Source organism: Triturus cristatus, chromosome 8 (assembly GCF_964204655.1).
Source record: "Triturus cristatus chromosome 8, aTriCri1.1, whole genome shotgun sequence".
Taxonomy (NCBI): Eukaryota; Metazoa; Chordata; class Amphibia; order Caudata; family Salamandridae; genus Triturus; species Triturus cristatus.
Window position 1 is genome coordinate 615741836 of NC_140591.1, and position 26026 is coordinate 615767861.

Consider the following 26026-nt stretch of genomic DNA (forward strand, 5'->3'; position numbering starts at 1 on the left):
CTTGCTCAAGGACCTTTCCATGGAGGATCAGGTGATCCTGCCAAGTAGAACTACAGACAGCAATATTGTCCAGATACGCAGCACTAAAAGTCTCCAACCCAGCAAGGACTTTATTCACCAACATTTGGAAGGTGGCAAGGGCATTCGTTCACCCAAATGGCTTATAAATTAACTGGAAATGTCCAGCTACGGTCAAGAATACTGTCTTTTCTTTTGCTCCTGGGGTCAGAACAATTTGTCAGTACCCTGATGTCAAATCAAAGGTACTGAGAAATGTGGCTGCCCTTAATCGGCCAATCAACTCATCGGCTCCAGAACTTGGGTTGCAGTTCCGACAATGAATGCATAAGGAGGGCAATTTATGTTCAATTCTTAGTGCAGGGTGTTTATGAATAAATGTGGATTTGGTAGATTAATGTTTGCATCAAATTACTGTGAACTTGATAATGAAAGCTTGTGGATCATCATCAGTCATTTTATCCAATTTTGGTTGGATAGAGAGGGGTCTATGGGACAGAAGAATAAGGCATTGCATGTCCAATGTAAGAATGAAGTCAAGGGGGCTGGTATGTCTGTGATGGTGTGTGACTGCTGGTACAGACCAGTTGTAAGGGAGTGTAAGCGGTGAGTGATTATTCAGACCGTGTGACAGCAACCAAGGTTATATGTAAAGTTAAGGGGCAGTCAATGTAAAAGAATGAAGTGAATGCCTAGGAGGCTGAAAAAGTCCCACAGTGTGTGTATGGGATGGAGAGATTAAAGTAAATGCCATCTCTAAGACCGGAAAGGAGTCCAGTCGAGGGGCTGGTAAAGTTGAGTGATCTAATGTGAAAATTCTAAATCCCACATCTTAACAGGTGTTCCTCAGAGAATGATTGACGGTAGCATGCATGTGTCAGAGAACAGCAGTGTGTTTTGCATATTTTCAAGGTTTCAGTAATTGCTGTGACCAGGAGAGGGAGAAGGGAACAAATATCCAAGGGATATGTAATGTTGGACTACATACACATAATGGGAGGGTAATGGTGTTGGCCATTTAAAGCTGAGAAGCTTGCAATTTGTCTAGAAACTACTTAGTGGAACGGTACATCATCATCAGTAATTTTATTTTTGTGACGTCTATTTTTTTCTCCGAAACCTCTGCTTAGGTTACATATAATTATTTAATAATTGACTCCAATTCAAACGGATTAACACCAAATACTTACAGCAAAATGAGGAAGGAGGTCTTCTCTGTCACTTTCTAAAAATCCAGAAATTTCTAGTGCCCTTGGACGATGGTCAACTACTGCATGGAGCGAAAGACCTCTTCCTCTACCACGAAGTCCCCGGCCTCGGCCACGGGACATACCACGTCCTCTTGCATGAATACCTCTGCCCCTGCCCCGTCCTCTGGAGGAAGACAGAACACCTCGTTTTGCTGCCTAAAAGGAAAAATTTTAAATGGTTACTCAAAACATTACTCTTCAGTCTTTAGCCTGTCAAATAAAACAGCAAGAGCAGGCACTAAATATATGAATTAGCATACATTAAGGAAGAGATTAAGATTTGCTTTTCTGTGTGATTAATTAAAATTTTAGCAACAGTTAAATGTTGCAAGAGCAAAAATAAAATCACTAGTGAACAGAGTTTATTAAGCATCAAAAAGTACAGTTAGAGGCTGGAAATTGCTGTCAACAATCATACTAAGACGATAAAGTGCTTTGCGGGGATTAAAACCTTTGCAGACTATAGGACAATGAAACGAGTGCCTTCTAACACAAAGTGTATGTAATGGAATTGGGTGTCAGTGTGCACAAAGACTGCCTAAAAGAAACCTCTAAAAACAAAGCAGCATCGTAACTTGTGCAGACAGGACAGTAAAGTGCATCCAATCCTTATGGTCATCCAATGATATGCTGGTGTCAGCAGGTAAAGTGCAGGTTAGTTATTTAACAGCAGTTATAAATCCGCAACACAGACAGCAACAATATTGAAAGTGCTGCATCATTCGTAGGAATTTGTGCGGCCTTAACATATTAGTTTATGCAAATTGAACAAATATTTGCAATGCAATAGGTCTCGCATTTAAGTGAGTTTGAGCTATTGACATTGCAAATGACAATGCCTTTTATTTTTGTTTCCGTTTTAAAAAGATAAATAAAAGGCATTGTTATTTACAATTCCAATAACTTAAACTCACGTAAATGTGAGACCTATTGCATTGCAAATGCTTGTTTGAATAACTGAAGAGAAGATACCAGCCTACTGTAATTCGCTGACACCACATTCAATGTGAGATTTCACAGCCTGACAAAAGAACGGTAAAGATGCCAAAACAAGTGAAAGATGAGGACAATGGCTAAAAAGCAAACTTTCTTGACTTAACATTGTGAAATTGTACGAATCATTTATCGGCACATTTCTGCTCCTCGAAGCATGCACTGGCAGGCTCAAACTTAAAACAAGCGGCAGTGAAAGCGATCGTGAAAGCGATCGCTATTGAGAAACAAACGAGTGGTGCGCACGTGCCACAGCGAGACATGTGTTTTCAATTATCGCGCCGGAGTCTGGGCACGGTAATTGAAAACACGTCAGCAATAGGCATAGTAGACACCAATAGGCCATGGGCGGAGCAATGCGCCCGCTTTTGGCCAATTGCGGGCTGTCTTTCATAAAGAGACGCACACAAAGGCCAATAGCGTGGGCCAAAAGGAAAAGCACACGCACGAGCGTGTGCGATTCCTAGGATCCATTTCCAAACCCCTACAAAAAGTCTCTCGCTGCGCGAGCAGTGCTAAGCACTGCACCGCTAGGCGCGAGACCTCAAGAGGGTGTAATGCGGGAATTAATTCTTATATCGTTGCTTGTCCAATAATTACACTAACTATTCACAGGCAATTCCTGCACGATTTATGCTAATTTATTTTAACAATTAAATTAAGGATATAATCGTTCACTCCCGCGGTGAGTACCTGGATTTTCCAGTGTTGTCAAACATATTAAACATACACAAATAAAACAAATAAGCAAATCAAAAAAGTAAGGACCAAATTAAGGTCCCACTGTGGCACAATAAAAGGGGAAGGGGAAAACAAATGGGATAACCCCTTCAAAAATCTCAGCACAAGAGGGGATTTAAAAAGTGAAGGCTGATCTGACAGCAGAAGAAAGGCAGATAGGGCCGAAATGTAGCACTTCAGAGTGCCCAGAGCACAGCTGTAGGAGAGTAAGATCTGCACTTATGTTGCCCCCACTTTTTTTCTGATGTTTACACTGGTTTCTGGCTATAGTCTGGCTGGGTCCCTGCTAATCAGGGCCCCAGCCTCTCTGTTCTCTCTAAACAACTTGGAGTGCATATTAGATGCACTAGTAATTGGATACTATGGTACTTTATGAGCCCCTAGTATATGGTACCTTAGGTACCAAGGGCATAGGTACTTCACAGGCCTACCAGGGGCTGAAGCATGTATTATGCCACCCCTGGGAAGCAGACTAAATCTGACACCACAGGCCTGCTACTGCAGCCTGGGTGAGGTAGTGTTAGCACTCCTCACTGAGGTATAGGTTCCCTATATCTCACCTTACACACACATATATAAACCTATCAGTCACCCCTAAGACAGGCCCTATCAATCCTGAAGGCAGGGTGCTTGGTTTCCAAGTGAGGGGGTGCCTCTGCCTGAGCAGGGCCCCTCTGCAGCTCTCAGAGTCCATTCTCTGTAGCGGTTTGTGGATGCGGTTAAACCATATACTCTTAAGTGCATTATAACATAGTGGTAAATGCTAACTTTTGGATGGCTGTATCAAAACATGTCGTGTCTGGTGTCAAACGCTTTGGAATCATACCCCCACACCAGTAACTGGTGTGGGAGTATGATCCCACCCTTCTAGAGGGATAGACATGTACCCACTGTGGAAACACGGTAGAATCCTGAAGAGCCCTGGCATCACAAAATGGATGCCACCAGCACAGACACTAGGCTGCCCTCCTGTTGCTGACCGAAACACACGGTGGAGGAGGCCCAACAATAGGCCTCCTGTCACAGGGAGGTGTAACCACCTTCCAGACAGGATTTAGTGTATTGGGGCTGGGTGGGTGCACTCCTGGAGTGCTTTGAAGTCCTGCACTGGGGGAGCAGTAGGCTCCTCTGTGCATATGCCAGCTCAAACCGGTTCAGGGGCTACTAGCCCCTGCACTGGCGCAAAACTGGACAAAGGGAAGTGGGTGTAGCCACCCACTCCCTTGACCCTCCCATAGGAGTGGTTATAGAGCTGGTCCCTCCCTTCCTTGTAGTATAAGTTAGGGAACCCTGGCCATTGCACACTAGATATCCCTGGACGACGCTCTGAAGAAGAATCCTGGACCTTCGACGTTCCACAACCTTTGGAAGACTGAAGAATCTCCCTTGGAGTCAAGGAGTGACTCCCCTGCTTGGCAGGCACCAAAACTTTGCACCAACGGTCGCAAACTTTCCCACTCCCGCCGGAGTCTTTAGTCCCTGCAGCCCCGGAAGTGGATTTCCTGACTTCTCGACGGCCATTGTGAGTCCCCAGCGAAGCTGAGGCGAGTGGACCCCACGAGTGACGAGGAACAGCAATACCCGGGTACCGTGCACTATCGTCGAGTGCAACCCCTTCACGACGTTCTACGAACTTGTGCTTTGGACCACGTATGGCCCAAGCCTCCAGCAGGATTTCCTCCGAAAAGCAGAGGCCTACCTCGTCCCGAGTGACCGTGGGCTCCTGGTGAGTGAATCCTCCCGCGGCGTCTTCGCGATCCCTTGCCGGTTGGCTTGTGGGTCCCCTGAAGACTTTTCTACGGAACCAAAGGGCTCCCCTGGTTGCTCCAGGCCTGCCCTGACTTACCCTCGCAGAGTGAGTCCCTCAGACCTTGCTGGTCTGCACCGCTGACTTTCTTCACTTTCCAGGAGACTTGCTGTTGCCAAGGCTTGTTGGCTCCAATCCGGTTGCCGACACCTCAGTAAGCTGCAGACTTTGTGGGACAATCCGAATCCAGTTGCTGGTCGTCGTTGACGCCTCCTGGACCTCGTGGCTGAAGAGTCAAGACACCCGTGATCACCTGAAATCACCCGAATACTGTGGGCATCCAGCTTCCTGGCCCCGGGTCACTGGCTAGTGACTTTGAACACTGTCTCCTCTGCTTTCAGATCTTCTTTCTTCAGAATCCAGCCTTGGATTCCACCGGACACTTCTCCTGTCTTCACAAGCAGCAAGTCTTCTTTGGCTCCCATTGAAAACGACGCCGCGACCCGACACCAAAAGACACCTATGCCCCCGGCTTCCCTGGGTAAGGTAACTCGAGTACTCCGGTGCTCCTGTGTGTGTTGGCTCTAGAACTAAGTACCCTGTAAGTGACTTGCTTGTAGACTCTCCCGAAGTATCCCAAAACTTTACAATTCCAACCGCGACTTGCTCCATTGAAGTCTATTGGGATCCGCGGCTGTGTTCTCACACTGCATGCGTCTCCCGTGGGTCCTTTACTTACCTGCCTTGGGTGGATTAGAGAGGCACCAGCGCTTCTGAAGACCTTAGGCCTGCTCCCTTCTCAAGTCGTTCTTCTTATACCTCTTTTTTTTAGTATATGGTCTGGTACGCCCCTAGGGCCCCAGCCATATAAGTGCTTAACTTGCTGTGAAATGTTTATTTGTGCATATGTCCTTGACTTCTAATCTCATAAAGAGATTAGTCGAGTGTGTCTAGTAATAAATACATATATATTTTATATATATACCTGCGTGGTGTCCTTTCATTTAGTGATTCAAGAGATTATATGGTAAAACAAGATGCTTTACATTCCTCTGAGACTTAGCCTGAAGGCTGCTCTCCACAGCTACCACTAGGATAGCTTTCTTTAAAAGGTTGTCTTAAACCTATCTACCATAAGAGTCGAATTGTACTGGTGCAAGGTGGCCATTTTAACTAGTGACCAGCATATGCCAGGCTAACTTCTCACATTGGTGGGCAGCGTGTGGGATTACAGCTTGCCATTGTTTTACCAGAAAATCTCTATTTGAATTACTAACTGAAAACCACTAAAGGTACTCAAGGTACATATAAAGTCAAGCTTAGTATCAACAAGTTCTACTGAACTTATAGCTGTGTGTGAAGGGATAGCACACCCTTGCTACAGCTCAAGCTAGGATCAGTAGGCCACAAACTAGTGTAGGTAGTACAACACTGCACAACACTAGAATGTCCTTAAGGGTTGGAACCAGTGGGTCCACCCAGCCTCAGTATAAGGACATTACTTTCTTTGACTTGAAAACCATGTGTGCTGCAAGGCACCTGAGGATAGGACAGAGTCCCTCCACACTAAACCTGATAGATCTGCTGACAGCAGATGATCTTAAATTAGCTCTAGGAGCTAAGGGGTCTGAATCAGGGGGTGGGTCAGCTATAGTCTCTGGGTCAGATGATGAAAATCAAAATGACCTGGACTCTGTGGTTGAAGGGCCAGATCCACAGGGATCTGAAAAGGACAGATGAATTCTCCCTATGAGAACTGACAGAGTGGAAGAGAGGCATAGGTCCCCTTCAAGGGAATCTGACCACTTATCACTGCGGCAGGGAATCTGTCCAGCAGAGGAACTTATACCTTCCTAGAAGGGAGACCTCCTCTGACAGAATGTACAAACTGCTGCAGTATGAGGAAGCAAGAGCTGCCCTCAAGGCCAAGCAGACGGCATTAGATAGAGAAGCCTTTGAGCTCCAGAGAGCTTCTAGAAAAGAGGGATTAGAACCCCCTGGTTGCAGAAACAGTGTCCCTGGAGTCCGAGATTACATTCCAGACCATAGGAACCTGTCCAAGGTTGTTCCTCCTTACCAGAGTGGGGATTATATCCACAAATGGATAACTGCTATGGAAAGGGCCTGTAGAGTACAACAGGTCCCCCAGAAACAGTGTGCAGCAATCTTGTGGCTCTCCTTTTCAGATAAAGGTACAGACAAGCTCCTCACTGTTAGAGAAGAGGATGCTGATGACTATGAAGTCCTGAAGAGTGCCTTAATAGATGGGTTTCGCTTAACCACTGAACAGTACAGGTTGAAGTTCAGAGACACCCAGAAAGCACAGACTCAGGACTGGACTGACTTTGTAGATTGTGCAACCAAGGCTCTGGAGGGTTGGCTGGTTGGTAGTAGAGTTACTGATTTTAAGGGATTGTATAATCTTATGATGAGAGAACAGATCCTTGATAATTGCCAAAACCAGTTGTTGCATCAGTACCTGGTGGACTCTGATCTGACCTCTCCTCGAGAATTGGGAAATAAGTCAGACAAATGGGTCAGAACCAGGGTTAGGCAGAAAACCCAGAACCTAGGGGGTGACACTAAGAAGCAAGATCCTAAAGGCTCTGAGAAAGGTGGGGATAAGTCAAAAGACCAGAAGTCTTCACAAGGGACCCAAAAATCTGCATCTGGTGGGAATTCACAGTCTAACGAAGGGAAAGGCCAAAAGAAGCCCTGGTGCAAATTCTGTAAACAGAAAGGGCACTGGACTTCTGACTGTAACAAGTACAAATACCAAACCACTACCACTGCCCCCCCTAAGGCAACTGTTCCCCCTAGTACAGCTAGTGGTGGAGGTGGTAATCAGAATAAGGGTGTAGTAGGGTTGACCCTGGGTTCTGAAGTGGACTCTGGCCTAGTCAGAGTATCCACTCAGGCATAGCTGATTTGTGATGGCGACATTGATATGTCCTTCCTAGTGAGCCCCAGTAATCTGGGCAAATACAAAGAGCAGCCTGTAATAAATGGCAAACAGGATTTGGCATTCAGGGACACAGGTGCTAGTGTCACCATGGTGGCAGAGGATCTTGTGGACCCTGGGCAGATCATCCTGGGTGAAATGTACCAGGTTACCAATGCAAGCAATGTCAGGACCAACCATAGTCTGGCAGTTGTGCATTTCTCCTGGGGAGGGGTAACTGGCCTCAAGAAGGTAGTAGTCAGTGCAGACCTCCCTGTCGAATGTCTATTGGGCAATGATCTAGAGACTTCAGCCTGGTCTGAAGTCGAGTTATGGACTCATGCTGAGATCTTGGGTATACCTGCAGAGGTATTTGCCGTGACCAGGTCACAGGCCAAAATGCATAAAGCTGAAACAGCTCTGTATCCTGAAACTATGGACCAGATGCTACTCAAGAGGATGAGCAGTAGGGTTAAGGCAGTGCCTTCCCCTCTGTCTCTGACACAGATTCCCCTCCTGAGAGAGAAAAAGCAGATCCTGAAGAAGGAACTGCCCCAGAGGGACTTGAATCTGATGAGGTTGAGTTCTTGGGGGCAGGGGGCCCTTCTAGGGCAGATCTGAGCAAGGAGCAACAGTGCTGCCCCTCTCTTGAACCCCTCAGAGAGCAGGCTGCTGCGGAGGCTGCTGGGATTGCTAGTGGGTCCAATAAAGTTTATTAGGATGAGGGACTCCTATATTCTGAGGCTAGAGATCCAACCCCTGGAGCCACCAGGAGGTTGGTAATACTTCAGAAGTTTAGGGGGTTCCTCTTGACCCTAGCACATGATATCCCTTTAGCAGGACACTTGGCCCAAAACAAGACCTGGGACAGGCTTGTTCCACATTTTCATTGGCCACATATGTCAGAGGACACCAAGGTGTTTTGTCGCTCCTGTGTCACTTGCCAAGCCAGTGGCAAGTCAGGTGGCACAACAAAGGCCCCCCTGATACCACTACCAGTGGTGGGGGTACCCTTTGAAAGGGTAGGGATTGACATAATTGGTCCCCTTGACCTTCCAACATCATCTGGGCACAGGTTTATCCTGGTGGTAGTGGATCATGCCACCAGGTACCCAGAAGCAATTCCCCTGAGGACCACCACAGCACCTGTGGTGGCAAGAGCCCTCATTGGAGTTTTCTCCAGAGTGAGTTTCCCAAAGGAGGTTATATCTGACAGAGGTACCAACTTCATGTCAGGATATCTAAAAGAATGTGGAAGGAGTGTGGTGTAAATTATAAATTCACTACTCCCTAGCACACACAATGCAATGGGTTAGTTGAACGTTTCAACAAAACCCTAAAGGGAATGATTAAAGGCCTCCCAGAAAAGCTTAGGCGAAAATGGGACCTTTTACTTCCCTGCCTTCTGTTTGCATACAGAGAGGTTCCACAGTAGGGGGTTGGTTACAGCCCATTTGAACTTCTGTTTGGGCATCCTGTAAGAGGTCCATTATGTTTGGTGAAGGAGGGCTGGGAGTTACCTCTCAAACCTCCCAAACAGGATGTGATGGACTATGTACTTGGTCTCCGCTCCAGGATGGCCGAATACATGAAGAAGGCAACTAAAAACCTGGAGGCCAGCCAAGAACTGCAAAAAATTTGGCATGACCAAAAGGCTGTGCTGACTGTGTACCAGCCAGGACAGAAAGTGTGGGTGTTGGAGCCTGTGGCCCCAGCAGCTCTCCAAGACAAGTGGAGCGGCCCCCATACAATTGTTGAGAAAAAGGGAGAAGTCACCTATCTGGTGGATCTTGGAACTCCCAGGAGCCCCCTTAGGGTGCTCCATGTCAACAGATTGAAACTATATGTTGACAGGCCTGACATGGGCTTGCTCATGGCAACTGATGAGGAGCAGGGAGGAGGAGAGTGATCCTCTCCCTGACCTGCTCTCACAGAACCCTGATGGGTCAGTAGATGGTGTTGCTTTGGCAAGCAGCCTCACTGATCATCAGCAAACTGAATGCAGACAAGTTTTGCAACAGTTTAGACATATGTTTAGCCTGACCCCTAGTCAGACTTCCTGGTGCACCCATGAGGTGGACACTGGAGACAGTCTGCCTGTGAAGAGTAAAATCTACAGGCGACCTGACCATGTCAGGGACTGTATCAGGACTGAAGTCCAGAAAATGTGGAACTAGGTGTGACTGAGCCTTCAGATAGCCCTTGGGCTAGTCCAGTAGTCCTAGTACCCAAACCTCATACCCAGGTTGGTAAGAAAGAAATGAGGTTTTGTGTAGACTACAGAGGCCTCAATGCAGTCACCAGGACTGATTCCTATCCAATTCCCAGGCCAGATGAACTGATTGATACTTTGGCCTCAGCCAAGTATCCGAGTACATTTGACCTAACAGCTGGCTACTGGCAGATCAGTTTAGCTGAGGATGCCAAGGCCAAAACAGCATTTTTGACCCCTGGTGGGCACTACCACTTTGTGGTGATGCCCTTTGGTTTGAAGAATGCACCTGCCACTTTTCAGAGGTTGGTAAACAAAGTTCTGACAGGAATCGAAACTTATTGCTCAGCTTATCTTGATGATATTGCGTTCTTTAGTTCCTCCTGGCAGGATCACCTAGTCCACCTCAGTAATGTTTTGGAGGCTCTGCAAAAAGCAGGCCTCACTATCAAGGCCACTAAGTGCCAGATAGGGCAGAGTCAGGTTGTGTACCTGGGCCACCTTGTAGGTGGAGGCCAGGTTCAGCCTTTACAGAGCAAAATCCAAACCATCATGGAATGGGTTGCTCCAACCACCCAGACACCGGTGGGAGCCTTCTTAGGCCTGACTGGGTACTATAGGAGGTTTGTTAAGGCATATGGATCTATAGTGACCTCCTTAAATGATCTTACCTCAAAGAAAATGCCAAAAAAGGTTCAGTGGACAGTTAGCTGTCAGAAGGCATTTGAAGACCTAAAGCAAGCCATGTGCACTGCCTCCGTCTTACAGAGTCCAGACTACACCAAAAAGTTCATTGTCCAAACAGATGCTTCTGAGCTGGGTGTGGGAGCTGTACTGTCAACTGAATGATGAAGGTCAAGACCAGCCAGTAGCTTTTATTAGCAGAAGGCTGACCCCTAGAGAGAAACATTGGTCAGCTATAGAGAGGGAGGCCTTTGCTGTGGTGTGGGCCCTGAAGAAGCTGAGGCCGTACTTGTTTGGCACTCACTTCACAGTTCAGACTGACCATAAACCCCTCCTATGGCTTAAACAGATGAAAGGTGAAAACCCAAAACTTTTAAGATGGTCCATTTCCCTACAGGGGATGGACTATACAGTGGAACATAGACCTGTGACCCAACATGCCAATGCAGATGGACTCTCAAGGTATTTCCACTTAGAACACGAAGACTCAACTGGTCAAGGTTAGTTTTGAGTCCCTGCGTTGGGGGGGGGGGGGGGGGGGGGGTTGTGTAGGAAAGTAGGATCTGCACTTATGTTGCCCCCACTTTTTTTCTGATGTTTACACTGGTTTCTGGCTATAGTCTGGCTGGGTTCCTGCTAATCAGGGTTCTAGCCTCTCTGTTCTCTCTAAACAACTTGGAGTGGATATTAGATGCACTAGTGATTGGATACTGCGGTACCTTATGAGCCCCTAGTATATGGTACCTTAGGTACCAAGGGAATAGGTACTTCACAGGCCTACCAGGGGCTGAAGCATGTATTATGCCACCCTTGGGAGCAGACTAAATCTGACACCACAGGCCTGCTACTGCAGCCTGGGTGAGGTAGTGTTAGCACTCCTCACAGAGGTATAGGTTCCCTATATCTCACCATACACACACATATAAACCTATCAGTCACCCCTAAGGCAGGCCCTATCAATCCTGAGGGCAGGGTGCTTGGTTTCCATGTGAGGGGGTGCCTCTGCCTGAGCAGGACCCCTCTGCAGCTCTCAGAGTCCCTTCTCTGTAGCTGTTTGTGGATGTGGTTAAACCATATACTCTTAAGTGCATTATAACCTAGCGTTAAATGCTAACTTTGGGATGGCTGCATCAAAACAGGTCATGTTTGGTGTCAAACGTTTTGGAATCATACCCCCACACCAGTAACTGGTGTGGGAGTATGATCCCACCCTTCTAGAGGGATAGACATGTACCCACTGTGGAAACACGGTAGAATCCTGAAGAGCCCTGGCATCACAAAATGGATGCCACCAGCACAGACACTGGGCTGCCCTCCTGCTGCTGACTGAAACTCGCAGTGGAGGAGGCCCAACAATAGGCATCCTGTCACATGGAGGTATAACCACCTTCCAGACGGGATTTAGTGTATTGGGGCTGGGTGTGTGCACTCCTAGAGTGCTTTGAAGTCCTGCACTGGGGGAGCAGTAGGCTCCTCTGTGCATATGCCAGCTCAAACCGGTTCAGGGGCTACCTGCCCCTGCTCTGGTGCAAAACTGGACAAAGGGAAGTGGGTGTAGCCACCCACTCCATTGACCCTCCCATCGGAGTGGTCATAGAGCTAGTCCTTCCCTTCCTTTAAGTATAAGTTAGGGAACCCTTGCCATTGCAAACTAGATATCCCTGGACGACGCTCTGAAGAAGAATCCTGGACCTTCGACGTTCCACTACCTTTGGAAGACTGAAGAATCTCCCTTGGAGTCAAGGAATGACTCCCCTGCTTGGCAGGCACCAAAACTTTGCATCAACGGTCGCAAACTTTCCCACTCCCGCCGGAGTCCGAAGTCGCTGCAGCCCCGGAAGTGGATTTCCTGACTTCTCGACGGACATTGTGAGTCCCCAGCGAAGCTGAGGCGAGTGGACCCCACGAGTGACGAGGAACAGCAATACCGGGTACCGTGCACTATTGTAGAGTGCAACCCCTTCACGACGTTCTACGAACTTGTGCTTTGGACCACGTATGGCCCAAGCCTCCAGCAGGATTTACTTCGAAAATCAGAGGCCTACCTCGTCCCGAGTGACCGTGGGCTCCTGGTGAGTGAATCCTCCCACGGAGTCTTCGCGATCCCTTGACGGTTGGCTTGTGGGTCCCCTGAAAACTTTTCTACAGAACCAAAGGGCTCCCCTGGTTGCTCCAGGCCTGCCCTGACTTACCCTCGCTGGGTGAGTCCCTCAGACCTTGCTGGTCTGCACCGCTGACTTACTTCACTTTCCACGAGACTTGCTGTTGCCAAGGCTTGTTGGCTCCAATAAGGTTGCCGACACCTCAGTAAGCTGCAGACTTCGTGGGACACTCCGAATCCAGCTCCTGGTCGTCGTTGACGCCTCCTGGACCTCGTGGCTGAAGAGTCAAGACACCCGTGATCACCTGAAATCACCCGAATACTGTGGGCATCCAGCTCCCAGGCCCCGGGCCACTGGCTAATGACTTTGAACACTGTCTCCTCTGCTTTCAGATCTTCTTTCTTCAGAATCAAGCCTTGGATTCCACCGGACACTTCTCCTGTCTTCACAAGCAGCAAGTCTTCTTTGGCTCCCTTTGAAAACGACGTCGCGAGCCGACACCAAAAGACACCTATGCACCCGGCTTCCCTGGGTGAAGTAACTCGAGTACTCCGGTGCTCCTGTGTGTGTTGGCTCTAGAACTAAGTACCCTGTAAGTGACTTGCTTGTAGACTCTCCCGAAGTATCCCAAAACTTTACAATTCCAACCGCGACTTGCTCCATTGAAGTCTATTGGGATCCGCGGCTGTGTTCTCACACTGCATGTGTCTCCCGTGGGTCCTTTACTTACCTGCCTTGGGTGGATTAGTGAGGCCCCAGCGCTTCTGAAGACCTTAGGCCTCCTCCCTTCTCAAGTCGTTCTTCTTATACCTCTTTTGTAGTATATGGTCTGGTACGCCCCTAGGGACCCAGCCATACAAGTGCTTAACTTGTTGTGAAATGTTGATTTGTGCATATGTCCTTGACTTCTAATCTCATAAAGAGATTAGTAGAGTGTGTCTAGTAATAAATACATATATATTTTAAATATATATCTGTGTGGTGTCCTTTCATTTAGTGATTCAAGAGATTATAAGGTAAAACAAGCTGCTTTACATTCCTCTGAGACTTAGCCTGAAGGCTGCTCTCCACAGCTACCACTAGGATAGCTTTCTTTAAAAGGTTGTCTTAAACCTATCTACCATAAGAGTCGAATTGTACTGGTGCAAGGTGGCCACTTTAACTAGTGACCAGCATATACCAGGCCAACTTCTCACAAGAGCCCTCTGACAAAGAGGCAGGTAAGGGGTCAATAGACCTTTCTGTACAATATTTACAAAATGTGCTCCACCATCAAGCGTATATTGACTTCGTGGAGACACACCTGGCTGCCAGGATAACTTTGCAGACTTTGGCAGGAAGGTCAAAAGCTGCCAACTGTCACCGCTCAATGTCCACGCAAGGAGGCGGAGATTGGACAGGTTCGGGTGGAGAACCCCTCCCTGCTGCAGCGACAGAAGATCCTCCCAAAGGGGAAGCTTGATCGGAGGATTGATGCTCATTGTCAGAAGCTCAGGATACCAGACTCTCCATGCCCAGTCTGGAGTCACAAGAATGACTTGTGCTCGGTCACTCCTGATCTTCTTGAGTACTCTGGGTAGGAGTGGTATGGTCAGAAAGGCATACAGGAGGTCTGACGAGCGAGAGCGCTGGAAACTACAGCGTACGAAACTGCTAACATTCTGCGTTCTCTTCAGAGGCGTACAGATCTAACCAAGGCTCTCCCCACCGCTTTAAGAGTCCTTGCACCACCTCCGGATGGAGACGCCACTCGCGATCCGCAAGGTACCGGCGGCTGAGTTTGTCCGCTCTGGCGTTCAGAGAACCGGCCAGATGTTGAACCACCAGGGAAATGCCTCCAGACAAAGGGTCCAGGACCGCACCCCGCCCTGTTTGTTGCAGTACCACATGATGGTAGTATTGTCCATGAACACCTGATCCAGCCTTTCCTTGATGGATGGTAAAAAAGGCTTTCAGTGCCAACCGGATCGCCCAATGCTCCATCAGGTTGATATGAAGCCTGGCTTCCGTAGGAGACCAGAGTCCTATGATCTCCACCTCTCCCAGATGGCTGCCCCATCGCAGAAGAGACGCATATGTCACTACGGTGACATCTGGGTGGGGAAGGGAAAGGGGTCTGCCTCTGACCCAATCGTGGTTTGTTAGCCACCACTGCAGGTTTTTCGCAGTGCCCTCCGATATCTGAACCAGGTCGGTGAGATTACCCCAAAGTTGTGTCCATTGAAACTTCAGGTCCCACTGCAGAGCCTGCATGTGCCATCTGCAATGGTCCACAAACAGGATGCAGGAGGGCATGAGGCCTAAAAGCCTTTGAGTCATTCTCACCGAAATCTAGGATAGAGGCAGAAACATCAGTATCATAGCCTGAATATCCTTGACTCGCCGCTCAGGAGCAGGAGCCTGAAACTGCAGTGTCCAGAATTGCTCCGATGAGAGGGAGTCGGGTGTGACTTCGGCACGTTGATACTGAACCCCAGTGAGCGCAGGAGGTTTACCGTAATCTGGAGGTGGGAGACGACTGCTAGGGATGAGCACACCTTCAGCAACCATCGTCGAGATAGGGGAAGACTGGACCCCTGAACTCGCAGATGGGCTGCGACCACCGCCATCACCTTTGTCAACATCCGAGGGGCACTGGTGAGGCCAAAAGGGAGCACAGCAAACTGAAAGTGCTTGTGGCTCACTGTAAACCGCAGATAGCCATGATGGGCTGGCAGGACGGGAATATGGTAATAGGAGTCCTGCAAGTCCAATGCTATCATCCAGTCTCCCACGTCCAGAGCAGACCGGTCTTGAGTGAGGGTGAGCATCTTGAATTTATCCTGAGGAAGTAGTTGAGGGCTCTGAAGTCGAGGATAGGACAAAGGCCTTCGTCATTCTTTGGAACAAGAAAATAGTGGGAACAACCACCACAGCCTATTTCTGGCCCAAGAACCCTCTGTATAGCTCCCTTGGCCAAGAGAGTTGTGACTTCATCACGGAGTAAGGCAAGGTGATCCTCCGTCAGCTGATCGTAAGCTGGAGGGGTGGTCTAGAAGAGGAGGGAGTAGCCCCTTCGGACTATTTGCAACACCCACATGTCCGAGGTGATGTCCCACCTGTGGTGGAGGTGATGGTGTATCCTGCCATCAACTTGGTGTCAATTATCCGGGGGGATTGGACTAGAAAGGTTTTGCTGTGGAGGAGGGGCTTATGGCTTGGCTTGACTTCTGGCTGCCTGAACCTCGAGGTTAGGGTGATCCGGGTCCACGGCCTCCCAAAGGTGGCTGAACTTGCAAGGCTCTCTGGCCGGAATACAGTTGGTGTGGTTGGAAGCCCCTTCCGTAGCCACGAAAGGAGTGAAAACCAGACACAGGCCAGGATGTTGTGGTGAGGCCTAAGGACTTAGCCGTAGCCTGAGTCCTTAAAACGCTGTATCTTCCTGGTCTCCAAAGAGAAGAGAGCCATCAAAGGACATACACATAAGATTTGCCTGGAAATCCCCTGAAAATCCAGACGTCCTCAGCCAGGCATGGCGTCGTATTGCCTATGTCGAGGAAATCGCTCTACCTAGGGAGTCTGCCATGTCCAAGCCACATTGGATGGTGAGCTTCGCTGCATTTCTCCAATCTGACATTTGCTTGGGAGAGCAGAACCCGGTCCTCCTACGAGACTCTAGACAGCACCTGGCAACCATATCTTATATTGAATGGGAATAACGGCTCAAAAGGCATGCAGTGTTCACCAACAGCAATGCAAGACTGGCGGAAGTTAATATTTTCTTCCCAAAGCTTTCGAGTCTTTTGGTTTACCTGTCCGGGGGTGTGGAAGGGAAAACACCGCAGGAAATGGAAGCTTGGACCACCAAGCTTTGTGGGGTGGGCGGTGAGGAAAGCTGGGTCACCTGGTGTAGGGCGATGGCTGCGGGCAACCGTTTTGTTCACAGGAGCCCCTATGCTGGGCTTGGACCAGGTGCCCAGAAGAACGTCCGTAAAGGCCTCATTGAAAGGCAGATAGGGTTCCGAGATGGAGACCCCAGGCTGAGGACCTCTGTCAAGACATTAGTCTTGACTGCCACTGTAGGAAGCTGCAGGTCAAGACCTCAGCAGTCCTATGCACCACCACTGTGAATGATGCCACCACCTCCATAGCCAGGTTAGGAGGAGACTGCCTGCCGGAATCTTGGGAGGTGTCCAGGCCACTGGCATCACCCAGTCCCTCATACCAGTCCATATCCTGAGGGGGATTACTAAGGGATAATGATGGATCACAGAAATTCAAAACGGAAAAGATACTTCCTGTCTTCAAGGATTTCTGTAGTAAACTCTATACCCTGGAGGCGCTATGCAATAAAACCAAATGACTCTCTGAAAACCCATCCGATGGACTCAGTCTCTGATTCGGAAGGGCAAGACTGAATCAACCATTTGATACGGATGAAATCGTTTAAGCTATCAAATCTATGCGGTCGGGTAAAGCACCAGGGCTGGATGGCTTTCCCATAGTCTTTATAAGCTTTTCTCCCTCAATCATCACTCACCTTAAAAAACATGTTAGACCATTTTGTGCTCCAGGACAAAGTGTCTGGATCAGTATTCTGAGGCCACAATAGTTGTTATTCCTAAAGTGGGAAAGGATCATTCTGATCCTAAAAATTTCAATCCAATCTCACTTTTAAATATGAAAGCAAAAATGTTGGCTAATAGACTAGAAAGTTAGATACCCGATTTGATACATAATTCGCAAACCCGCTTTGTTAAGGGTTGTCTTGCATGGGATAATATCAGCACATTTTGCCACATACTAGAAAACTTCTGTATGTCCTCACTTACCAAAGCGGCGGTCGCTCTTGACGCACTAAAGGCTTTCGATAAAGTATCATGGCCTTTTATCCATACGGTTTTGAAATCCCATCGGCTTGGACACACTTTCATTACCATGGTTATGGCTTTATATGCCGACCCCAATACAAACATTAGAATAAACTGCTCTACCTCCTCATACTTTGACCTACACCAAGGCACAAGACAAGGATGACCCCTTTCCGTTCTGCTTTACTTACTCACTACTGATGCCTTACTTCGTTTACTCAATGCTGCCCGCTGATTAGAGGTATCCAATTTGGCTCCATAATCTATAAAATTGCAGCATACGCAGATGATAATCTCATCTTCTCTGAAGATATCAAAACTGCAATTCCGAGCATTACTAACATCATTCACTCTTTCTCCAAGGTATCGGGATATACATTATATAGAGACAAGACAGAGGCCTTCCCCTTAAATCCGCTAAACTTCCCTTCGTACCTGGGTAACTCAGGTCTTAAATGGCAACCTAAACATCTTGAATACCTAGGTATCTGGTTTTGTGGAGAACTAACTGACAATACCATGAATAACAAACTATTACCAAGGTTAGCGATCTGTTATCTTCATAGTCCCCGAAGTTCATCTCTTAATGAGGGAGGGTCCAAACTCTCAAGATGATCACTCCAATAGTGAACTTTGTATCTTCCATGCTCCTGCTAAAACTTTCAAACTCTTTCTTCAAAGAATTTGATCAAATTACTTAAAAGTCCTAGCAGCAGGACACACCGGGATTTCGCTGGAGCAGGTTTGAGGTGCGGATAGGCAGTTGGGGTAGGGACCAAGTCAGTGAGCGTCCTGTACTTCTCAGATTCAGCACAGCTTCTTCAGTCCTCCTTCTTCCCTTCTGTAGGAAAGTGGGTTTATGTTGCAGTAACCCCCCACTTTTTTTTCCAGACTACTGATGCACTTTTACTTGGTGTGCCCTGGGTCCCTGCCAATCAGGTTCCCAGGGCCTGTGTTCTTTACCCAAAACAAACCCAATTGGCATCTTTGGCCATAGGTCAGCCCATGGTAACTGGTACCACAGGTACCCAGGGCACTGTGACCAGAGAAGGCCTCTAAGGGCTGCAGCACTTATTGTGCCACCCTTAGAGGGCATGTACCACTACACTCACACACTGCCATTGCAGGCTGTGTGTTTTGGTGCAGAACAAAGTTAAGAGTCGACATGGCACACATCCCTGTGTGCCATGCCTACCAAGCACTGCCCTGGCTTAGGTCAGCCACCTCTCCAGCGGGGTGCACTATGCCAGTGGTGAGGGCAGGAGGGCATGAGCCCTGTGCCCAAGTCCATTCTTGGGCATTGTAAGTGCAGTGTTGCCATTAAGAGTATATGGTGCTGGGAGTTTGTCATTACAAACTCCACAGCACCATAATGGCTACACTAAAAACTGGGAAGTTTGGTATCAAACTTCTCAGCACATTAAACCCACACTGATACCAATGTGGGATTTGATGTAAAATGCACAACACAGGGCATCTTAGAGATGCCCCCTGAAACTCGACCAACTTCTAGTGACCTGACTGAGTGGCTGTTTAGGCTGCCACCAACCGACATGTTCCTGGACCACTAGGTCGAGAGCTGCTGCTCTTGGGGTCCTGAAACAATGCACATCCTGGGAAGAGGTGCCAAGCCTCCTCCCCCAGATGGGTTCACGAAGGAGAAGCTTCAAAGGCATGCCGCCTTTGTGAGCTTCTCCAGACCATTTGCTGCTTTCAGCAACTGGTCCCCACTGGTTCTACCCTCCACTTTTGGCGGGAGAACCAGCGGGAAAAACAAGTGAGGAAGAGAGGTGTGCCCACCTCTGCCAACTCCACCCCACGGGTGGGGGAGGCAAGATGAAGCACAACCTCGAGTCCCCGCCATCTTAAGGATGGGGGACCCAGCCAACCAGGACTGGAGAGTGGCAGAATAGGGGGTGTACCCACCCCAGGGAAGGGACCCATTGGTCCCTGCCCTTTACCTACCTGTAACGCCCTTAAATCTAGTATTTAGGGGGCACCCTGAACCTTGATTCCTCAGATCCAGCCTGACAACAAGAAGAAAAGAAGAAGGACCGAACAGCCATGCAACCAGCTAACAAGAGGACGACGACCACTGACTAGGGCCCCAGGCCTACCGGCCTGTCTCCCTTCGAACCTGCTCTTGCGAAATCTCGGTGTGTCCTACAGCCAGCAACCTCAAAAACCCCGGAGGACCTGCCTGCCTTAACTTCCAAGACTGCTTCTCCCGTGAACACTGGATTTGTTCAAACTGCAGCTTCTGGCTCAGGCCGGATACCGCGAATACAGCCCACTCCGCGCCCGCCGAACCCGGCCCGAGCTCGAGTGGAAATACACAAGGAGGTCCCCCCGGCGATCTTGACTGCCTCAAGCCGACACCTGCAGCCTAAATCCAGAAGGCTCCCTGACCGCGACCCCAAAAGGCACCCCTGCACCCAACGCCTCACGGCCTTGTGTGCCCAAATCAAAGGTGCCTAACCAACCCATAACTTTCCGACTTACCTCTCGAAGTGGTGGTCGCACACAGAAGTCCTTCGTCTCCCCGCCTGCAGCGCTTTTGCAAACCAGAGGTTCCCCATTGGAAACAACAGGGCACCCGACCTCAAAACAGCACCCTGCACCCGGCTGCCCTAGTACCGCCAAGGGTGCACCTTTGGTGCCACTTTGGTCCCCTACTTGCCCTGAGCTAAACCCTAGGAGCTTTGCTCCCACAAACCCGTGGCCTGCTTGCTAGCAGTCACCAACCGGAGCCCCCCTATCCTCCATAGGATAACACTGGGCCTCAACACTCTGCATCCGGCCGCCCCAGTGCCGCTGAGGGTGCAATCTCAGTACATCACTGACCCTGGGGGACCCCTGAGTCTAACCCCAGAACCTTAACTCGCAAAGTCGATTTTTTACCAGCAAACCGATAACCTGTTTTTCCTCCATAGGATAACATTGACAATTTTCCTTCCAAAAAACGACTAAGTGTGGAGTTTTGAAAACTAAAGATATTCTTTAAAAATCGTACAAATAACCAAAACGTGTTTTCTCACGTGTTTGCAGGAAATGTCCCAGTGTTGAATCTAGGCAGCCAGCACTGAGTTAGAAAAAGTAACGCAAAAGTGACTTACCTGCAATTTGTTGAAAAATCCTATTCATTTCAATGTACTACTCCAAAAGTTTTTTTTTTTTTTTTTTTTTAAAGTTTGGAGTTTTGAAAATATTCTTTAAAAATCGCACGAATAACAAAAGGAAAATGCTACTTACCAGTATGCATCTGTTCTTGGCATGTAGAGCTGCAGAATATCATACTTTTGCATAGATTGCCATCTGGTGTTGGGCTCGGATGCTTGCACCTTGTTGTTGTCTTGGAAGAAGTCTTTTGTATTAACAAGATAGGTGACTTCTCCCTTGGATGATAGTGCGCATGGGCATTGACTCCATCCTCAGATTGTTTTTCGCCATGATGGATAATGATGGAGTTCGTAAGAAACAGAAAAGATGTCCATGTGAATGTATTTAAGTAAGATAACACAGGAACAGATACAGGTTCCGGGGAGGCGGGTGGGCGTATGATATTCTGCATGCCAAGAACAGATGCATACTGGTAAGTAGCATTTTCCGTTCGAGGCATATGAGCTGCAGAAGTCATACTTTTGCATAGACTGTACAGCACTGTCTCCCCTAGCGGTGGTCACCTGTATCTGTTGCAGTGGTTTGGAAAAGTGCCTTAAGAACAGCCTGGTCTTAGGGGACGTCTGGCGGGGGGGGGGACGCATGTGCTCCTACTCGGAACTGCAGGCGCGCTTCTCCCTCCACTCATCTCAATTTTACAGGTACCTCCAACTACGGCACGCCATACGCACCTACACCCCACTGGACATTAGGCTGCCGGATCACAGCCCCCCGGAGGCTCAGGTCCTGCTGGGCAACCTGGGGAGGGGGGGCATCTCCCGAATACATCGTTCTCTCATTAACAATACCCCCATAGCCCGGGAAGGCCTGAAGGAACGGTGGGAGGTGTGGGTGGGTCCCCTGGACGAGGTGGACTGGCGGGATGCCCTTATGGCCCCCAGGCTGGTGACGGCCTCTGCTAAACTGAGGCTTATCCAAATTTACTATCTGCACACTGCCTACCTCACACCGGCTCGTCTGCACCGTGCGGGCCTCTCAGCTGATGCGGCCTGCCCCCGTTGTGGTTTTGACCCGGCCGACTTCATCCATATGGTGTGGCTGTGCCCGGAACTGGGAGATTATTGGGGGGGCATAGAAGCCGACCTCACGGAAGTCTTGGGCTGGGTGGTGCCACATGACCCTAGACACACTCTTCTGGGCATCACTGACGGTCTAGATGGCACACGCGCTGAGAAGCTATTCCTTATGACAGCATTAATGGTGGCAAAGAGAGATATTGCAGCGGCCTGGAAACACCCACGGCCGCCTAGCTTGGCTAAATGGAGTACTGGAGTGGACTGGTGTGCGGCGCAGGAGCGGACTCTCTATCAGGCGAGGGGATGCCTTAAGAAATACCGTAGGATATGGGGGAAATGGTTGGGCAATGTAGTATGATTATGTGGTTTTGGGGGGGGAGGAGAGGGGGGCTGCGGGTGGGGGCGGGGGGAGGTGTGAACTTGTGCGATATGATTATAGATTGGTGGCTCGTCAGGCTCAGTGTTTCTTCTGTTGTGCCAAAAAAAACAATAAAAATTTGTTTATCAAAAAAAAAGAACAGCCTGGTCTACAGAAGCTTGTTGCTTCGCTTGCACGTCTACACAATAGTGTTTGGTGAAGGTGCGTGTAGTAGACCATGTGGCTGCTTTACAAATATCTTCTAGGGGAATGTTCCCTAAGAATGTCATGGAAGCCCCTAGTTTGCGTGTTGAGTGCGCTCTAGGGGAATTTTGTTAATGTACGTTTTGCCTTATGGTAGCATATTTGAATGCATTTGACTATCCACCTGGCAATTCCAGCTTTGGAGATGGGGTTTCCTTTATGATGTGGAGAGAAAGCTACAAACAGTTGATTTGTCTTTCTAAAATGTGTAGTCCTGTCAATGTAATAAAGTATAGCTCTTTTGACATCAAGTGTGTGAAGAGCTCTCTCTGCTACTGAATCTGGGTTTTGGAAAAACACCGTTAACTCTACAGATTGATTAAGATGAAAAGCCAAGATTACTTTAAGAATTAATTTTGGATTTGTTCTAAGAACCACCTTGTTACGATGTATTTGTAAGAATGGTTCTTGTATGGTTAAAGCCTGGATCTCACTCTCCTGAGAGAGGTGATTGCGACAAGGAAAGCTAATTTCCAAGTAAGGAACTGCAGTTCGCATTTGTGTAGAGTTTCAAATGGGGACCCATGAGCCTAGTAAGGATAATGTTTAGATTCCACACCGGAGAGAGTGGCAGTGTAGGGGGAGTTATCATTTTAAGGCATACCATAAAGGCTTTGATAGCGGGTACTCTGAACAATGACAGATGTTGTCTGTTTTGCAGGTATGCAGCAAGGGCAGCCAGATGTAATCTTATGGATGAGTATGCTAGATTACATCTTTGTAGATGCAGCAAAGAGCAAATGATCTGAATGGAAGCATCTAGCGGGTCAATTTTGTTATTGAAGTAAATGACGAATTGTTTCCATTTGGCTGCATAGCAAGCTCTAGTGGTAGGACGTCTGGCTACTTTGATAATGTTCATGCAGTCCGGTGGGAGGTTAAGGTAACCAAACTCTAGGACTTAAGGAGCCAGGTCGCTAAATTCAGTTGTGCTGGATCTGGGCGTCTTATCTCTCCATGATTCTGCGTCAGTAACTTTGGGGAGAGATGTAGTTTTTTGGTGTGGAACTACTGAGAGTTCGAGGAGTGTTGTGAACCATGGTTGCCGAGCCCATGTGGGAGCAACTAGGATCATCTTGAGAGACTGTTGCTTGAGCTTGCGTACTACTAGCGGAATGAGTGGGAGCAGCAGAAAAGCGTACGCAAATCTGCCTGACCAGTTCATCCATCCATACATTGCCCTTGGACAATGGGTGTGGAAACCTGGCGGCAAAGTTTGGGCATTTTGCGTTTGCGTGTGTGGCGAACAGATCTATGTCTGGGTGACCCAACATCTAGAAATATGGTTGAAGAACTTGAGGATGAAGTTCCCATGTGTGTATCTGCTGTGTCTGACGACTTAGCAGATCAGCAATCTGATTGTGCACTCCTAGAAGATGTTCTGCCAGAAGATATATATTTTGTGGAATGGCCAATCTCCATTGCGCTAGGTGAAACAGCTGCAAAGAATGTGTTCCTCCTTGTTTCTGTATGCAATACATTGCTGTCATATTGTCCGTGCGGACCAGGACAGTCTTGTTGAGGAGATGTGCTTGTAATGACTTTAACGCTAGAAATATTGCTAGTAGTTCTAGGTGATTGATGTGGAGCAGTTTCTGTTGAGTGGTCCACCTGCCCTGAATTGTGTGGTTTAGGAGATGGGCTCCTCAGCTGGTGAGTGATGCGTCCGCTGCGAGCACTATCTGTGGAACTGGCTCTCGGAACGGCCACCCTCTGGAAAAGTTTTGTGTGTTCCACCACTGCAGAGAGCGATGTGTGCGGCTGTCCACCAACACCAGATCTATAAGTTGACCTTGAGCCTGGTTCCACTGACGTGCTAAGCATTCCTGTAAAGGGCGCATCTAAAGTCTTGCGTGAGGTACTATGAAAATGTAGGAGGCCATCATTCCTATGAGCTACATAAACACTCGAGCTAGGAGGGAGTGTTGGGGTTGAAATTTTGTGATGAGGGTTTGCGTACTGGCTATCTTGGATGGATTGGGGTATGCAAGAGCTTTGGAAGTGTCTTTTGTGGGCCCTAGATACTCATGTAGGTAGTAGGCCTGTAGATGCGACTTGGTGTGGTTTATTGTGTAGCAGCTGAATTGTTTGGTAAGTGTGGTGCACAAGCTGGTTGTATGACTTGGCTTTTATCAGCCTGTCATCCAGGTATGGAAACACATGAATCTGCTGTCTTCGCAAGTGTGCGGCTAGTACCGCAAGACACTTTGTGAAGACCCTGGGTGCTGTGGCCACTCCGAATGGGAGAACTTTGAACTGATACTGTTGGCCATCCACTGTAAACCTCAGATATTTCCTGTGAGCAGGTGTGTAGGAATATGGAAGTAGGCGTCCTTGAGATCTAATGTGGCAAGGAAGTCGCCTTGTTGAAGCAGTGGAAGGACTTGTTGAAGAGTGATCATGTGAAAGTGATCTGACTGTATGTAGAAATTGAGAGGTCTGAGGTCCAGTTGTGGTCTGAGAGTATCGTCCTTTTTAGGGATTAGAAAATACAAGGAGTAAACCCCTGTTCCTTGATGCTGTAAGGGAACTGGTTCTATTGCATGCTTTTGAAGCAGTGAGAGAACTTCCTGTTTGAGGCGCGTTATATGTTCCGTGGACGAGTAAGTTCCAGGCAGTAACTGTGAGAAAGTGGCTCTGTATATACTGTTCCCAAAAAGGTACAGTGTGTACAGAGTCCACAGTCCCCAGAGGTTTGGCAGAGGTTTAAGTTAGATATAACCTTACTCTCTAAAGTGGTAGCTTGGTCGAGCAGTAAGGCAGTATCAGAGGACAGTGTAAAGCTTTTGTTGTACACACTCAGTCAGCAAATGATCTCACACACTCAAGAACTGAACTCTAGGCCAATGGTTTATATATAAAAAAATATATGCTTGTTTTATTTTATAACCAACAATAGGTATTAAAATATACTTTCTCAGAATGAGAGGCTTTATATAAATACTTTTGCAATATGCAATTGGCTTTTGTAGAAAGTTACAAGTGGTTGCAACAGGCAACACAATTTTAAACACAATAAAGCATTGAGTTCAAAGGAAGTTTCAAGTTATTTGTAATAGATTACTGTTAGAAATGGGATTTCTGGTTGGCTGAGGCTTGCGCCAAAGCCAGGCAGAAACCACCACTCTAGTCAGGGCAGGGAAGGTACACGCCAAAGATAACCCCTGCTCACCCCCTTGGTAGCTTGGCACGAGCAGTCAGGCTTATCCCTGAGGCGATGTGTAAAGCGTTTGCGCGCGCACCCAGCAACAACACCCAAGGCCCACCACAAAGGAAACTCCACACAAGGTATTCTATAAAAATAGCCTTTGTATTATACACAACACATTAGATAAAAACACACACTTTACAATGTGCCAACAGGCACGGGCAGAATTTACAAGGGATTATATATACAGGGGACAGGGCCACATGGACCACTGTCAGGAATTAGCACTTTGTAGAAATAGCACTTAGAACGTAGGAATAATATTTTAGAACATAGCACATACAATCACTGTAGCACTAAAAATAGAACATATAGCACACAACCAGTAACTACTGGTATTAGGTAAGTACCACCTACGCAACCCTAACCACCTTAGGAAAATACTGCGCAGGGAATCAGGACCTCACTAGCACCACCTGTACTAGGAGAAAAACAACCACCTAAGTATCACTCTACCTGTAG

At 48.1% G+C, this 26026-nt stretch overlaps 1 protein-coding gene across 4 annotated transcripts in view; it reads right to left on the reverse strand.

The window, feature by feature from the left end:
* The window catches only part of RBM26 (RNA binding motif protein 26), a 999243-nt gene that overhangs the window by 176376 nt on the left and 796841 nt on the right, over positions 1–26026 (reverse strand). For all 4 annotated transcript variants that reach the window (XM_085622082.1, XM_085622081.1, XM_085622080.1 and 1 more), the window contains one exon: positions 1209–1424. In XM_085622082.1, the coding sequence (XP_085478208.1) occupies positions 1209–1424 (216 nt within the window). The remainder of the gene's footprint in view (positions 1–1208; positions 1425–26026) is intronic.